This window comes from Chanos chanos, chromosome 1, assembly GCF_902362185.1.
Source record: "Chanos chanos chromosome 1, fChaCha1.1, whole genome shotgun sequence".
Taxonomy (NCBI): Eukaryota; Metazoa; Chordata; class Actinopteri; order Gonorynchiformes; family Chanidae; genus Chanos; species Chanos chanos.
In genome coordinates, this window is record NC_044495.1 from 17,598,744 (window position 1) to 17,616,147 (window position 17,404).

At 38.6% G+C, this 17,404-nt stretch overlaps 1 protein-coding gene across 1 annotated transcript; it reads left to right on the plus strand.

Annotated features, from left to right (window-relative positions):
- Nucleotides 1-451: 451 nt before the first annotated feature.
- On the plus strand, nucleotides 452-5,362 carry bub1bb (BUB1 mitotic checkpoint serine/threonine kinase Bb). Its single transcript, XM_030766992.1, has 8 exons — nucleotides 452-591; nucleotides 767-826; nucleotides 945-1,089; nucleotides 1,176-1,372; nucleotides 1,649-1,821; nucleotides 2,135-2,322; nucleotides 3,968-4,056; nucleotides 5,071-5,362. Exons 1-8 carry the CDS (start codon nucleotides 452-454, stop codon nucleotides 5,360-5,362), a joined length of 1,284 nt encoding a protein of 427 aa, XP_030622852.1.
- Nucleotides 5,363-17,404: the final 12,042 nt, after the last annotated feature.

Genomic DNA, 17,404 nt, shown 5'->3' on the forward strand with positions numbered 1-17,404 from the left:
AGAGATTATTTTTAAGGATCACGTGAAAATTTGCACCCAATCAGCGACACCACACCAAGCTCGCGGTTTTCATTTAAATGTTTTGAATGCAGTAGGACGAGGGGAAGGAGGTTGCGTGTGCCGTTACTGACTCAACAACGTTAGGGGTGGAGGCGTTTTATTTCCAATTTTAAACAGTCTACAGAGATTTATCTGAAGTACGAAAGCACTTCAATTTGACGCACGACTGGAAGTGTAAGATTATTTTTGTCTGTGCTAGACTGCTCTTGGATGGCTAGTTAGGCTAAAAAACACGTTATACATGTAGCTTGGCTGCTAACTTGCTCAGCTATGTGTTTGCCAGATGACTAAAACGAACTGTGTTAATGATGTGCTGTGGATGATCTTCAAAATATAAACATTATTTTTATACCCTGGCCTTTCCGTGAAACAGGGCTCGTACTACTCCATAATGGCAGAGAGCAATGCGGAATGGGAATTATGTAAAGAAAACATCCAGCCTTTGAGGAGGGGTCGTGCCATCTCAACTCTGCAACAAGCTCTCAGTCAGCAGCTTGAAGGATCTAGTACATATCTAAATCAGCAAAAGCAGTAAGTTATGTTTTCTTTTCGCCGGTAACACTATGAAACAAGGCAGTCTTACTCCTGAAAGGCTACCTAATCTTCAGATGTTCTTTCAAATTCAGCTCCGACACATTTGATTTAACTAACCCCAATAACTGGGAACCTTGGGATAGTAGGTGACAGTATGTTCTGCTGATTTTAGGGCATTTGAGTCTGAGCTGCGGATGTATGATGGTGATGACCCAATGGATGTATGGGATAGGTAAGAACCTGATGAATTGCTTTACTTCCATCTCATGAATTGACACTGACATTACATCTGTACGCTATAATGGTGACCATTATGTCAGTAGTTTTGTAATATGGCATGCTGTTTACAGGTACATTAAATGGACAGAACAGACTTACCCCCAGGGAGGTAAAGAAAGTAACTTATCCGTGCTTTTGGAGACTGCAGTGATGCGGTTTACTGAGGAAAAGAAATACCACAATGATCCTCGTTATGTTGACCTGTGGATCAAATTTGTGAGTTCCTACCATTTTTGATCAGTTATGTTGAGGTGTTTTGCAATCATTAAACTCACTAATGCCTTTTTTGTTTGTGTATCTAGGCAGACATGTGCCACGAGCCTCTTGATATCTTTAGATACATGCAAGCTCAGGGAATTGGGGTCAAGCAGTCTGCTTTGTACATTGCTTGGTCTGAGGAGTATGAAAAGAGAGGAAATTTCCGGATGGCTGACCGCATGTTTCAGGAAGGCCTTAAGAGTGGTGCGGAGTCTCATGACAAACTACAGCAGTTTCACAAGTATGTTTCGCCCTAATGTTCAGCAGTTCTTTGAATTAATATTTACATTTCATCACACGAATGAAAGCCAGTAATATCATAAAATGCGCACTGAAATACTGCAGATTTTGTGTTGCTTCTGTTTGTTTATGATGTCTTAGAAGAGCTAGAAATAATTTATTTTGAATCTTGTGTATCATCCAGCCACCAGTGAAAGGCTCATTCATCAGCCTGGCTGAAAAAAAAAAAAAAAATTAAGTTCCGCTACTAATTTTCATTGTTGTGTTGTACTCATAGAGCTTTACAGGCTCGAGCGGCAAGACAAGCAGTTTCATCTGTTGCTGTTCAAGAGAGTGATGATGATGATCAAGAGACACCTGAACCTCAAAGGATGTCCCTTGTTGAACTCAAAGCTCTGGGGAAGAAAAAGGCAGTTGCGCCTATTAGCAGGACGGGCACCTCAGCTCGACGTAAAACTCTAGTTTTGTTATTGACTTACTGACATTCGCACATCAGCCTAGAAACATTAGATATTACAAAATTATGAAAACTGTAGTTTTTTGCTTAGTCGATGCAATATGATCATGTATGTTTGTCAAAATAAGGAAGAAGTCCATAATATACCATGTATGTGTCTGACAGAAATGACATATGTAAGAAGTACTTCCTTTGTGTGGCTGCTAGCTGAACCTATGAAGATTAGAAATACATTAGTGTGTTTTGCTGTACACTTTATTACTTCACATTTTCCTCAGTTTTTTTCTTTTTTTCTTTTTGTGACAGACACGACCCGAGGCCTGCAGCTAAAGCAGCCTCTTGGGACGAGTCAGAACCGTCAGTTTGTCATATTTGATGAGAATAAGGCTTCTGGTTCTGTGCCTGATGAACCAAAATTAGAGAGCTGGAAGGCTCCACCCAGTTCTAGAGCGAAGGAGAATGAGCAGAGGCCTGAAAAATGGAGCAATGTAAAGGTATGTAATAGGAGGGTCCTGGGGGTGTGCCAGATTTACTGAAGCTTTTAGCACATTTCCAAACTTTGGGCATGTTCAAAACCAGTAATATACCAATAGATAGCTTTGCTTATTTAGCAGTCATTGACTTCTTTGTTGAAGAATGCTTTGTTAAAGCATTTTTTTTTTTTAATGAGATGGGTCAAAGCATGGTCACACTTTTGTTTGCATCCATCAAACACGTGTCCAATGCCAACGTGCACCCTGTAGCGCAACAGAACAGTAGCTGTCCAATCAGAGGACACACCGCCTGCACTGATTTACAGTTGCGAAGTCGAGTCGGCTTTCGAACGTTAAAAATCCAAACAGAATTGGGCAGTTTCATGAGAAGCAGTGTTATACCTTTGTGAAATGCCCATAACATTAAACTGCCACACATCTGGCCTTCACTGGAGTTTTCATGTAGTGTTAAATAAAAAAATGGCTTGACACTGTCCCGTTGGTCCTGTCAAAATGTGGGGAGTCCGCAAGCCCAACTGAGGTCAGCTAAACTACGACTGAACAATTGGTCATTTGGGGAGGGATTAGACTGTCAGCCTGCTGTCAGCTACAGCATCAGTTTGACACCGGATTCGGCAAATGGACAGTAGCCTACATTTGGTAGAGTCGGGCAGAATGCACGATACGAGACGGAGCTTGTTTCAAAACAGCTGTGGTTTAAAGGTTGGAGAACCAGGCTTGTGACTGGAGGGTTGCCGGTTCGATTCCCAGGCCCAACATCCACGGCTGTGTGCCCTTGAGCAAGGCACTTAACCCTAACGCTCCCCGGGCGCAGAGGAATGCTGCCCACTGCTCCTGCGTCTGTTGTGTGTCTTCACTACTGGTGTGTTGGATGGGTTAAATGCAGAGACAAATTCACTGCTCCCTCTTCACAGTGTGTGTGTGCAATCACGGAGAATTTAATTTAATTTTAATTTAATTTTAAAACGTAACACGACTTAACCTTTTAAGGGATCATTATGGATTCAAGCCAATCCAGAGGAGAGAAGTTAGGCGTGGTTTACTTCATAGGCTGTGTACTTGCGTTACTGCGTTATCTGGCTCACATAACAGTGAGAGAACCAAAAGATGTGTCCTGGGATCCATTCAAAACTTGAATTTGTTTGAAGAATAATAAATAAATAAATATTTTTAAAATTTGACCAAAAGAGACAATTATATTTTCAATCGCAATTATTTCTGAGACAATTAATTGTACAGCAGCATTTGGAATTGTTACAGCTCTACATATTATATTACATTACATTTATTCAGCAGATTTTGCCAAAGCAACTTACAAGTGGGGAAACAATTCAAGCTACATATATTGTACAGCTACATATATTACCAATGTTCTCTGCCTTAAAGGTTATCATAGACCACGCCCCACAAATTCAAATGAGACAACATCATACATGCATGTACATGATAGAAGAATCAACGTCATTCTTTATTTTTTTATAATTTCATGTGAATTGTGTCCTTAAGAATCTCTAACTTTTCCTTGTTGTGCTTGTGTGCAGTTTTTATTCACTTCTCTGTGTACCAAACACTATTCAAATCTCACAACTGAAATAATATAAAAGTAGTGTTATTATCACTGTTTTTGCAATGCCAGATGCCCCAGAAGTCAAGGTTTGGACACAGTGTGGTTGCTCCTCCCAGCAAGCCGAATTTCCAGCCCTTTGTCGAGGAGAGTGATCAGCCTCCTGTTGTGTGAGTTTTGTGTGAGAGTTGTTCATGCTCTCTCTCCGTCGATCTATCAACACTTATTTCAAGTGGTTGTAGTTAAGCAAGAGGACTTTTCTGCTTTGTTTATTGCTGAATGACAGTTGTCTCTTTGGGTAAGAGGCAAGCAAACCAACAAAATATTTAGATCTCTTTAGCTGTGCTCACACCAAATGCACTTGTCAGTCCACGTTTTAGCGCTTAATATAGTCATGTCTATGCTTAGTACAATTGAAAACTGGGGTGACGGCTGTTTTCAACGATTGTGCTAGAATTAGGTCTTAGGTCAAATGCATCTCACTCAGACTTCAAACATGAAAGTCCAGGTAAGAGTCAGTGTTGTCTGAACTGGTGACAAAATACTTTTAAACTCTGTGGGCAAAGAGCAGTATTTAATTCAAAGCACGTGGTGTGTATTCTGTGGGGTTTTAGAGATACGAACCATGAGAATGGTAGAACACACGCTCATTACGGAACAAAACTGAGTTGGTTTGACCATCTCCATATTTAAGTACAGTTTTAAAACTTCCACAATATTTGAAAAGTGAGACTTGTGCTTAGAGCAAAATATTTCTTATTATTTTAAGATTAAACCATACTGTGAATTAATGATGAGACCAGTTTATTGTTCACAAACTAAAGTGCAACCCTCAAGATGATAGTGTGAATGCAATCTGAGAGAACTGTGAATTTCTAGGGCTATTATTGTACAAATTCATAATTGCAAACTCAAATACAAATTTCAGGGTGGAAAAGGCACCATATAGTATTATTTCACGTATTTCATTTACTTGCAGTCTTACTTTTAGCTTCCAAAATATTTTAATGTACAAGTATGCCTTTGCCTATTTTCTACGCTGCTGAATTAAGTTTGGTGGTTTACTCTTTTGAACAATACCCACAGCGTTATGTGCCAAAGTAGTGACCAGAGACAAAAATACAAACAAAAAAAAACCCCAATTCTGAAGCATAATTTCATCTGTGAATTTGTTCTCCCCTCAGAACTCCATGTAAGATAAACCCTGCGGTGAACACAATCCTGTCAGCACGTAAACCATGCAGGGAGGAGACTCCTCTGAAGCGCCTGCAGGAGCAGCAGCAGCATACCCAAGTGCAGCTGGAGGAGGGCAAAGTCAGAGAACAGAGCATGTACTGCAAAGAGTTACTGCTCAGTGGCACGGTGGAGTTTTGTTTTGAGGAATTGCGCGCTGAGCGATACCGCCAGAAACATGCTCAGAGCCTGGAGGGCTCTCCCAGTGAAGACAACCACACACAGTCGGGTTTAGCTCTCTGAATAAAGACGACATTGTATACGCTACAGTGGTTAGATGGAGTGGAAACCACTTTACCTTTACCTCCTATTGTTCATATGTAGATCTGCATTTCATCCCAGACGTTTCTCGTCTCCGCGATAGCGCGACGAATATGTTTGATTGTCATGACTTGGCATTTTAAATTGGTACGGGTTTGTGTTTGTTATATTCTGCCACCTCTTGGGTTGGAGTACTCATTGCTCGTATTTTCACAGAGGTCAGTATAAAGGCCCATGGGTTGCAGCGTACCTTAATGCCGAGAGTGTTTTGTAGACAAAGCTCATAAAAAGACCACCTTGTGCAGTTCTCTCCTCAGCGCCCACACGCTACGTAGTGGCTCCTGTTGCATTTTAAACAATAGGAGGTGAAATCACCGTCATTTATGTTTGTTGTTGTTGAGTTCAGTGTTTTTGTATGTATGTTTTCTGTGTGGCCCTCAAAATGTCAGCATGTTATACACATTGATCAGTATTTTTTGTTTTGTTTTGTTTTGAGCATTTACTCAAAATACAGTGGTGTGCAGAATTATAGATAATGTCAGAGAATGTGATTTTTCAAATAAATATGCCAACATTTTGCTTGTAAATTGTAAATCTTTGTAATTAGGCCATAGTAAATGGGCGATAGTTCTTTTAGTAGGTGGATTTACAAACAGTTTGCCTGGACTTGTGAACTATATCCACAGTTCTTGCCATAATGTGCTTTGTATCTGACATTCCTTTACTGTATTCCATAGTAAACAAAATATTTAAGGTCAGTTTCATTTTTTTAATTTTTTTATTTTTTTCAAATTTTGGATTAATGTCTCAAATATAAGTCTTGAATAATAAAATTCAGGATGTAATTTTCAGTCATTATATATCCAATAGATCGCTATTACATCTAGGCATTTATCAGATATCCTGATCCTGGTCACAGTTCTCTCTCTCTCTCTCTCTCTCTTAATGCCCTGCCGCTGTGAATGAGGTCAGAGGAAAAGAGGAAACGGGTGCTTGAGTGCCGGGACAGAACTATGCCTATGCGAAAGGCAAACAGTGCTAGCAATAGATAGACAAAGTATAAATCAAGACAAATATTTGCATAATAAATACCATATCTCATTTGGGAAGGAACTGATTAATAAGCAGTGTTAAATGTTTAATGTGCATTTAATCAGTGCACTATTTCTTTAGCTGAAAATAAATTGAGACATTTTGTATTGTCAGGGCCTATCCAGGATTCCAGATGGTTTTATTTAAACTCTCAGAGGGAGAGTAGGGTGAGACTTGTTACCACAGACTAATGATGATCTGAGATATCATGGACCATGGGAGATCATGGTGTGGACAGCACAGTAGTTTCAAATAGAAATCATAATTCAGAGAAAGGACAGGCAGACATCCGGGCAAAACTATTAATGAGGAGAGCAAAAGCTCTCTGAATCAAAAGATCTGGTTCATTCCACTGTATTTATTAAACACAAATGCCACATTGCAGAACTGGACCTAACATCTGAACATGTAACATTTTTAAGTAACATGATGATCACTGGTCAGCTGTAATTAGATTAAAACGGGAGGATGTATCCATCCTTGATTAAACCCACGTGTAGAAAACAATCATGTGTTTAGCTCAGAGTGTGCAGAAATGAAAGGGGCTTAGGCAGTCTTAGGGGCTTAGGAGAAACACTATGTTACAAATCTTCCCGAACACAAATGAACATAAAGCACAGATAAACCAACACGGACAACACTGTCATGACAGCAATGTAAGCTGAAAATCCTTGAACACAGAAAGACACGACTGCAAACTCGTGTGGAAGACAATTTGAACAACTCAAAGACAGAGGTGTCATTCCTATATTGTAGCCTACCTGACTCCGCAGCCGAGATAACTGTCAAGCTCCAGCTCTTTAGAATCTGATGGGTGATGGGGAGCATGAAGGTAAGTCTCAAAATTCCTTTGCGTTTCTTTATTCACTTACATTCTCTCTAATCCTGCATAACAAAAGCATTAACAAAAAACATGAAATGCAGTTACACTGAAAAGACATTGATGATCTAGGTTTTTTTGGGTTGGGTCAGTATCCGTGGCTTGTATCTTAATGAAGCTGCTTAGCCATTTTATACTGGTGCCATTTTTACTCTTAAAATAGTTAGTGGAACCACATTTGTGGGTTTGTACAATTGATCATACATCCAGACACTCAAAGACACACAAAACTGAGAGTCAGTAGGTTTGTAAGGACCCATCAACAAAAGCTTTAACCATAATGGAACAGAGAGAGAATGTAAAGTGTTGGGTTTACATGTGCTCTGCTCCCCAGGGTAGAGATTAGCATCATTGATATTCAAATGTGTCCAGCCTAAATCCCTTTATCATGCTTCTTGAGAACGGTGAGCAAAATATCTGTGGGCTCGCTAAGGGTTAAAACAGAAGCAGTCCCACCACAGTAAATGTTAATGATTTATGCATGTCTCATTAATGTCGGGCTTAACAGATTTTACTTTCATAAGATTTTGCAGATTTAACATCATGAGGAGATCTAAAAACATGCATTAAATTTATTAACATCATTATCAGCTTCAAGCTGAGTAAACTGCATGTTTTCACCCCTCCCTTAAAAAAGCCTTGTTTATCTCATTGATTATGCATGAACAGACCAGATAAAGAATGTGCCACACCTCCGGGTATGCGTTACCTGTTGTCTCAAATCACCTGGCTAAAATAGAGAGCTGACCTTAAAGATGTAGGAGGAGGAGCCAGGTGTCTAAAAGGTGTCCCAAGTGACATCTAATTCACCCTTTTCTCTCAGTCAGTGGAAACCAGCCAAACATGCTGCTATCACTTAAAGGGGGAGAGGGGAGGGGGAGAGAAAGGGGGAGGGAGGATGGTGAGAGAGGGAGAGAGTGGGAGAGAGGGAGGGAGAGTGAAAAGGAAGGAGTGCTTTTGGTAAGGCTGCTGTAGCCTCTGGACCTGGATGCTTCCTCTCCATCATGGCTTTATATCTTTTCTCTATCACCCTGTGTAAGCTGGAGCAGGAGATACGATGTGGACCGGTGGACAGCTGCAGATCGGGGAGTAGGAATGAATCATCTCCAACAAAGAGCCTTTGAGATGCCTGTGCGCGTTAGTGTGTGTGCCTGGAGGGAGAAACACGTCAGGCTAACCCAGGCAAGCAGCAGCCTGCAGTGAATGACTACTAGAGAGCCAGCCCTGCTTGGCTCTGTATGTGTGTGTATGTAAGCGTGTGTGTGTTCACTCACGCTTGCAAAGCCTCTTCCCAGAGGAAAGGTTCTCTCCGCGTGTCACAGAACAGCAAGGTAAGAAGGCCTGCATTTTGCTCTTGGTAATTTTAATCCAGAAGGAAAAGAGACAATGGGGAGGAGAGAGAGACAAAGGAAAGGGGAAAAACGGTTGAGCTTCATTGATGAACATTTGGGTAGTGCACCGCATCAGTAGGCACACAGCGAGAGACACTGGGAGAGAGAAAGAGGGGGAGTAGATTGCAGTAAGAGCAAGAGGTAGTGAGGGAGAGAAAGAAAAGATGGAAACAGGCTTCTGAAGGACTGCATCTCTTTCTCATCTCTGCTTCTGCCTCTCTGTCTCTGTCTCTGTCTCTGTCTCTGTCTCTGTCTCTCTCTCTCTCTCTCCTTCTCTCTCTCCCTCTCTCTCTCTCTCTCTCTCTCTCTCTCTCTCTCACCCTTTGGAGGGATAAAGGTCTGTCAGTAGCGAGACTAGTGTATTTAGCAGCTAAATCACATTGTTCCAACTGTTCTCTGTTGGTCATTGCCTGCGCAAGAGCGTTCAGGTGAACAGAGCCCGTCAGACACACTCTAAATGTGCACATGTGTAACATGTCACAGACGGATCAAGATGCTTAATGCTGTCACTGCCATAGCAACTGAGGGGATATAGACACAGGAAAGGCTTTCTGAAGCAAACAGTTTTACTTTGTTATATTATGGTATGATTTTTTTCTGAGGGTACACTGACCAAAAAGTCTAATCCTAAACCTATAGCCATAAACCACTTATAACTTTAATTTTGCTCATATATTTCTAGTTCCATGTCCCTGTCTGTTTGCACAAGTCTGCTTTAAACAAAGTAAGCAAAGAAGAAACACTTTGGGAGAGAAATACACATTGCATTGTGCTAGGGAATTTTTGAGAGTGCAGTGGGTTTGAACATGACATTTGATGTTCATCCAAGTTTCGGGCTAGTCTATGCATAATGCTACTGTAAATTGATTACATTTTTTTACAGCATCATCTGGAATGTTAGTCTTTTTAAGGAATAGGAGAACATTAATGTTTTGAGAGATTTTGCACTCTTCAGTCAAGCAACACAAACCTTTCAACATATCTGATAGTTTGCAAATGAATCTAGACGTGATAGCTGATAATATATCAGTAGAACAGGTCCGGTTCCGGTTTCACTTCTGTGGAGTTGTATGGACCCATCACATTCTTGCAGCAGTTGTAACAGTGTGGGCTCACCTGTTTTGCTGTGTTGGACAATGTGCCCTCTGCACAAGGACTTAGATACTAACAGGAATTTTTGTAGACAGATGACAGCACACATGATTGGCAAAAGAGTTTTTTTTTGGCAGATGGGGGATACTTTGGCACATCAAGATTTGCCCGTCTATGCACAGGATGTCCTCTGATGACAGTGGTGTATTGTGAAAAAAAAAACCCAAACAAAAAAGCCAAATTAAAAAAAAAGCCATATAACCTGATGGTTCCACTCCAAGTGGTTCTGTTTTACTGAAAGTATTTTAAATTTCATCATAGAAAAATTTCATAATATCACAGTGTATCATTTTAAATGATCATGGTCTACACTTTTAGTAGTAATGCCCTTTGTGTCAATGTTTCAGCAGCATTGAAGCATTTAACAAAAGAGAGATAAGAGAAAGAATGCTATCGTGACCTAGAGATAATACATGGAAGGGTGACGAGGACCCATAGTTGTTTGTAAAACATCGACCCACACGAGTGACGCTTCACACAGGTGGTTAAGTTACTGTTAGACTCTATTTCTCTCTGTCCTCTGAGACTCTGCTGCCAAATTTCACAGTCTACCTTGCTAAGTCTGTCATTGGCAGAACAAATGACCTGATGTGTCTATGTTCAGACACTGCCATATGGGGACAGAATGACTAGGGGACACTTGTGTATCTACAAGAGAGAAACAGACATTCTGTGAAATATGATAGATTACAGGTGTCAGGCTCAGTCATGTAAATCAAAGGAGACAGTGCACTAAAGGCGACGAAAAGCTGCAACATGTGATGGCTTGAATTTAAACTATGCAGAGTAGGAAAGTCAGGAGGACACAAACACCAAAGAAAATGATGAAACTTTGATAATGAGCATGACACAATAACCAAGTTAGATTATGAATATTTCTGACCCTGTTGTTGAGACTTGAGCTGGAGACAAAGCTGGAAATATTAAATGTTTCTCCAGTAAAGAAATTCTGCACTACCTTACAGCCTACTACATCAATGAATTAAATCTCTTAGACCTATTTGGCCTATTTTTTCATTAGACCAGCCTAGTGTCTTTCTACTAAGAATTAAATCATATAGGGGGCTGATTAATTATATAGTATGAGAAGAGAACCTTTCATTAGCACAGAAACATATTTTACTGCTGTGTCTAAACCATAAACCCACACCTGTCTTTTAATTCACTGCATTAATAACATAGTTTTTCAAAGGAACTGCTCTCAGATCTACCTCCAAATAATTCTCATGATATTAAATACCAGTTGTCAAATACACCACAAAGCAAAACAAACTCCTATTTTCATTAAGTATGGCTGCCAGCAAAACATGGTGGAGCAGCATTGGACAGCTTTTAACTGACAGAGTTAGTACCATTAGTATCATTTGGTTAAGCTTTTTTCCTTGAGAACACCTTGTTTTTGCAATTTGTTCATGGGGAATTGCTCTATTCCTAGTTAATTAGTACAACCCTTTCCCCTCAAGAACTCATTTGTCCCCATTATCTGAAACACTATGACATGAAGACATCTAACTGACGCATACAGCTTATTCAGTGATAAATGATAGAAATTCTTTACTGTAGTTATACTTGGAGTTATACTTTGATGATCTAACGTGAGAAATATTCTACTAGAAATATTGTTCTAGAAACGCAAAACAGCATGTTGTTTGGCAAAGATATCAGGACCGAGTCATCTTGTGTGGTGTTTATTATTTGACCAGTAGTAAACATACTGGGGGGATGTCCTATGTGCATAGTTTCTTTCAAGACATTGCAAGACATTAGTGTATTGTATGGATGACCCCACTGAATGTAAACCACAAGTTTTTGATCGCTTGAAAATCTGGTGACTTACCAAAATTTTTCTGTGGTAAGTTAACTAATCAAACAATCTTGAAGTATGCATGAAATTGTTTTAATGAAAAATCTATTTATGACTGGGCATAGAGAACTACTGACCTGACATTTTTTGACCTAAATATGAAGACTTCTAGCAGTTTATACAGTGGCATCTGTCCTTACGAGAGCTGAATGATCAAAGCATCCCCACAGAATCAGTGATTCACAATTTGAACATTTCACCATAAATGCTTTTTCCAAAAGCAGATACCACTAGTGTTCAGGTGATGAAGCACAATTTTGGGCTATTAATTTATTAACAGTGGGTTAATTTCAATTTGAACTTGATAATAGTTGATTTGAATGTTCAGATTAAGTTGAATACTTTTTCTTCTGGTAACCCCTGCAGAAGACAAGTGGCCCTGGAGGTGGTGTATGTTGGTACATTTGAAGTCTTTATTTGTCTCCAAGAACGTATCAACATGGCCTTGTTTTCTCTGCCGGGCAGGTTTACAACCATTCACCACTAGTATCTTGACTTTTATTAAAGAAGGTTCTCCTGATGTTTTTGCCCTCTCTTCATGGTGTTGGGCAGAGACGATCATTACTCTGTTAGCTAATTTTTTATGTGAGTGAAACCAGAGGCCTCATGGAGTCACAAAGCAAATACAAAATAAATGGTTTTGTGAATTTGTTTATTAGTTGGATTAATTTTTTTTCTTACAGTGACAGTGGGTGGAATTGAGATATTTTCATTTGATTTTATATAAAAAAACAGAAGTAGCTTGAGGTGAATGATTTGAACATTTGTGTTTACTAATTCTCACAATATCTAGCCCTGTGAGCAATAGCATGGTACAATTCTGAATGGACTATGGACATCTTCAGAAGTCTGCTTTTTCATAGGCTGCAGTGTGGTCATTTAACTTGAAGAACGACTGAAAGTTGAGTTCGAGTGCAAGTATCAGTGCAGGTATCATCACAAGTTATAATAGTTTGCTACTGCCTATGGAGACCCTGTCTTATCAGAAAACATAGCCAAAGATTATTTTCGTAAGGCTAGCTTAATGGTATTCTGACATCCATGCTCATAATGTAAAATGCTATAAAATATATTTCTGTGCAATGAGTTCTACTGTTAATAAAATGATCATTACTCTTTCAAAATAATAAATTTTTACACAGCAATGTTAATCAGTGTTTGTCTATTTTTTTTTTTTTAATACGACTTCAGTAGGGCTAATTCTCTGAAATGTAACCAAACACTTTTTTTTGGGGGGGGGGGGGGGGGGGGTTGTAAGTTCAAATCTTAGCTGTACCATTAGCTAGATGAGGCATTCCAGAGAACACAATTGGCAAATGGGATATGATTCCTCTCAACAGAGGGCTTCCACAGTTGGAGACAAATATATGGGAAAGAACATGGGCCTCCATATGCACTAAGGTCCCACTGAGATGCTTACAAACTTGGCAAGGGAAAAGAAAAATGGTTGACTTGATGTTTGAATGATGTCTGTGTTTTTACCTTCTTGACACAAAGGTTGTGCCATGGGACTTACGTTAGTATAAGGAATTTGGTTGGGGGAAAAAGGGAGTTAGAAATCAAATCAAACCAAATCATATAAAATCAAACCAAATGAAATAATCAAACAATTGGATAAATGAGATAGATATATGCAGAGAAAGTTATTCAGGGATGTACAGTGCTGACAGTCCATTTCTAACTTGGCCCTGCTCTCAAAAAAAAAAAAAAGTTTCTTCTCACCTGGTAAATGTAAACACAACAGAGAGGGGTAGTTATGTACCGTGTGTTACCCAGATAACAACCACATGCTACAGATTGTTATAATGGAAGTTGCTTTTACTAAAAAGCCCCCAGTATCAAATGAATTCTCAATATACACCAGATTGTTAGTAAATGATAAAACAGAATATACCTTTTTTCTTTTTCTTTTCTTTTTTTTAACACCCGGGCTTCTAACTTTCTTCACTTAAATACACACATATATTGCCTATAGTACAGAGGTTCATCTCAGATACATTTCCTTTTCAAGTGTAAAAATATGTGGGAAAAATGATCCATGAGTTACACTTGTTCTAATTTTTTGGCAAATATATTGCATTTTAACAGACCTAGAACATGCAAACAACCCTTTGGCATAAAATGACTCCCAACCGGAACAAAGGTCGTCTTGGGTAATCAACAGTGTTTTGTTCTTGCTCCTTCCACTTCCAGTCTATATACTGCAGTCCCTAAAGAATTATATTCTGCAGTCAAAGTCACTTTTAGCCAAAAGTAGTGTTAATAAACATACCATTTATTAAAATGTAGAACATGAAATATGCCTGTTTAATTGTACTGTTCTTGGTCTATTAGCTGCAACAACATATTCTTTATAGTAAACAGTACTAAATAAGTTGGATAGTAATCTCAGTGACAGTGGAAGGACACAAGAGAATCAGAATAATTTTCAGAAATGACAGTCATAAAACAAAACCAGAGAGTACTTTGAGCATATCTTCGGTACACTGCTGAACGAATTCATTTATTTGATTTGGGTGGGATTACACTCATTTGACCACTGACAGATACAAAAAGTATCTGAGTTTCTTGAGTCTCCTACATGTATCTCACAATCTGACATGAACTTACTGCATAGATAATGGCCATCAAAACTAGCTTGGACTTTATACGTGTCAAACACAGCATGAAAATAATCTAGAAAGTAAAGAAATGTTTAAATGTTTCAAAATGGAAAGAACAATTAATGCTGGAAACCGCAAAAAAAAAAAAAAAATTTAAAAAAGGGGTGCACAAAAGGGAATAAGTGTCATGGGGTACAGAATAATATGATTTACAGTTCACAGGAAAAAGAAAAGTAAGAAATAATGACAGGTACAAAAGGAAAATTATCACATTAAACTATTTTTGTTGACTTATTGATATTGGCATGATTGATGCCCAGGTGCAGTTTTTCTTCAGAAACTATTTTTTGAATAATACTATTTTTTGAATATTGCTGTAAATAAGTGTTGCTGTTTGATGAAATTATTTGGTTTTGTGACATTTGTCATCAATTTAAGATTGTTAGGATATTCTGCGGTAGAAAATTAGTTTCTTTGGTGTTGGGTTTATTTAAAATTTCAAGATTAATGTTGCACTTTGGAAAATATGCAACATTAATCTTCTTCGTTAGGGATGGTGTGTTGAACATCTTGAGGATATAAATGCTGTTATGAAGAATACATGGAAACTATAGAAGAAAGTGTGTATTACAGTGATCATAGCTCAGTTATCTATTTCAGTTACAGAATTCAAAGCCAAATATATTCTTGCAAGGATATCTTGCTTTGGTCAATTACGAAAAGTGAAGAGCATGGTTATATGAATAATGAATATTAATGACAATACTGAGAATTTGTACTTTAGTTTCATGTGGATATTTGCAATCATGGTATCTAGGCTATGTACAGACACTGTACTGACACAGACCCTGGATCTTATGTGAGCTGAATAAAATGTATATAGAGCTGTGATAAGATGTACATGATTCAATGTAAAATATATATTATAAAAATATATAAATATATTTTCACTTTTTATGTCACTGCTGAACTGGATTTTCATTGCACAACTCAAGCCCCGCTGCCCTCTCGCTCTGCCTTCTTTTTAAATGAATGCGAGCGTTGGTAAAAAGCGTTAACTAGTGTTAACTAAAACTCCTATCACTGGTTGTTACGTTCCCTATATGGTAGTTACTCACACAGAACATAGAATCAAAATGAACATTACAATAGACGCAGCGTGACAAGTTTTAAAATTAAAATGATTAAACAGTACAGATTAAAAGATGATCTCAAAACAGACAAAACAGATTTGAGACCCTTCCATCATAGATGGTTTTCTTTCGCAATGCTACTCAACACTGGTAATAAACAAATCATTGCTCACTCAGAATGTGTAGATTCTACTTGTGATGATATCTCTAAAACACCTACACAAATGCCTCAGATTCCATTGTTTAGTAAATACCGATTCATCAACATTTACAGGGAAGAGAATCTGGGTGAGAAAACTTTTGAACAAACATTCAGATTAATTGCTGATCGTTCAGACAATGCTTAGTTGTAGCTGTCCTCTATTTTACCGTGTGCCCAGAATTGTCCACCGTCTGATCAAAGCAACACACAGATACCTTTATGTGTTGTGTATTCTGGTGCTGGCACTATGTAGTGCCCTGATACATGACTGTAAAGCCACACCAACTTTCTCTAATCTTCTGGCCTGCTATTTACAATGTCACACATATCTTTACATGACCAGCATTACTATGACCCATTGCTTTATCTGACCTTTTTCAGGATGACATATCCCTTATTGTGTCAAGTGCATTCTCAGAGGGACCAAAGGGTTTTTCTTGTTTTCACCAAAAATTTGGTCATTGGTTCAACAGGAGCTCCTTGATGTGAAAGGATCATGCCATGGTGCCAAAGTAACATGAAATGAAATTCATATCCTGTTCCATTATATATAGAGAAAGCACAGAATGATATGCTGACATGTATTGTTTTATTATTGTAGGACTATTGTTAAAGGTTAGGACATTATTCTGCTTACTGAGTCACTGAAGCGGAGGAGTAGGGTTTGGGGCATGTCACTCTCAGCCATGACATTCCGCCTCCCTGCGTAATCAGTGGCAGTGAGTCAGCTTTGTTTGAGGCAAGACCACGGGCCTACTCTCCTCTCATGTCCCAGCATATTTGCTTAAAAGGGTTGTGTGCATTATTTAAAAATACATTACATTTTTATGTGTTACCCCACTAAAAATAACATGACTATATATGAACAAATTACTTTATATCAATACTAATATCACTACCTTATTTCAATGAACCTTAACATCAGCAACACATCAGGAAAACACAAGGAAGTAGTTTGGCTCTACTATCACCTCACGTAATTTCTCTGTGTGCAACCTGTGCTGGTATTTAGCTGTTTTCCTTTTGTCCCTATGATTGGCTGAAAGTACTGTGCATGTATCAAATACAGACAAATATACCTCAGAGATATACATTGGAAATAATTGAGATGGGCACATCTTTCAGGTGGAGCTCCCTTACACTCATTTAATGTAGGCAAGTGTTGTATGATGATTGCTGTATAACTGAGTTCGTACATTGCGCATCAGATTAGAAACAGGATTTGTCTTAGCAAACACAAAGAGGGACTCCATAAGGAAGACTCAGCAGCTAGTTATCCAGTAAAGCATGAGCTTGAAAGCAAAAACAGTGATAGTGACAAGTCTCCTCCATGAATATTTAGGCTAACACACTGGCCCTTGAGTCAAAGATATCATTTTTAAACCTCCCACACATATCCCATACATTTATTTTAATTCCAGGATAGAGGCTGAGCAAATATACCTTTATACCAATGCTCAGAGACATTATTTTAACATTATTAACACATGTGAATTCTGTATTGGACCATGTTTTATTGTCCTCCATTGAAAAACACTGAAAATTGTCTAATATGTAAAGTCAGTCAGTGTCCTTTGCCTTCACAAAATACTAAGGTTGGAAGAATGGATAAGTTGAAAGACTCCTCCCTGGAGGTCAGAGAAACCTTTTCTCTTCCATTACGGTCATTTGTGTTAATGGTGCATTTGCTCCTTTGTGAATCTGTTT

What these genes read in the sequence shown, in the direction of transcription:
- bub1bb (XM_030766992.1), top strand. Translation starts at nt 452, where the DNA reads ATGGCAGAGAGCAATGCGGAATGGGAATTATGTAAAGAAAACATCCAG. An exon ending in AAAAATGGAGCAATGTAAAG is followed by an intron (nt 2,323 to 3,967) that starts GTATGTAATAGG and finishes CAGATGCCCCAG; the next exon opens with AAGTCAAGGTTTGGACACAG. An exon ending in AGTGATCAGCCTCCTGTTGT is followed by an intron (nt 4,057 to 5,070) that starts GTGAGTTTTGTG and finishes TTCTCCCCTCAG; the next exon opens with AACTCCATGTAAGATAAACC.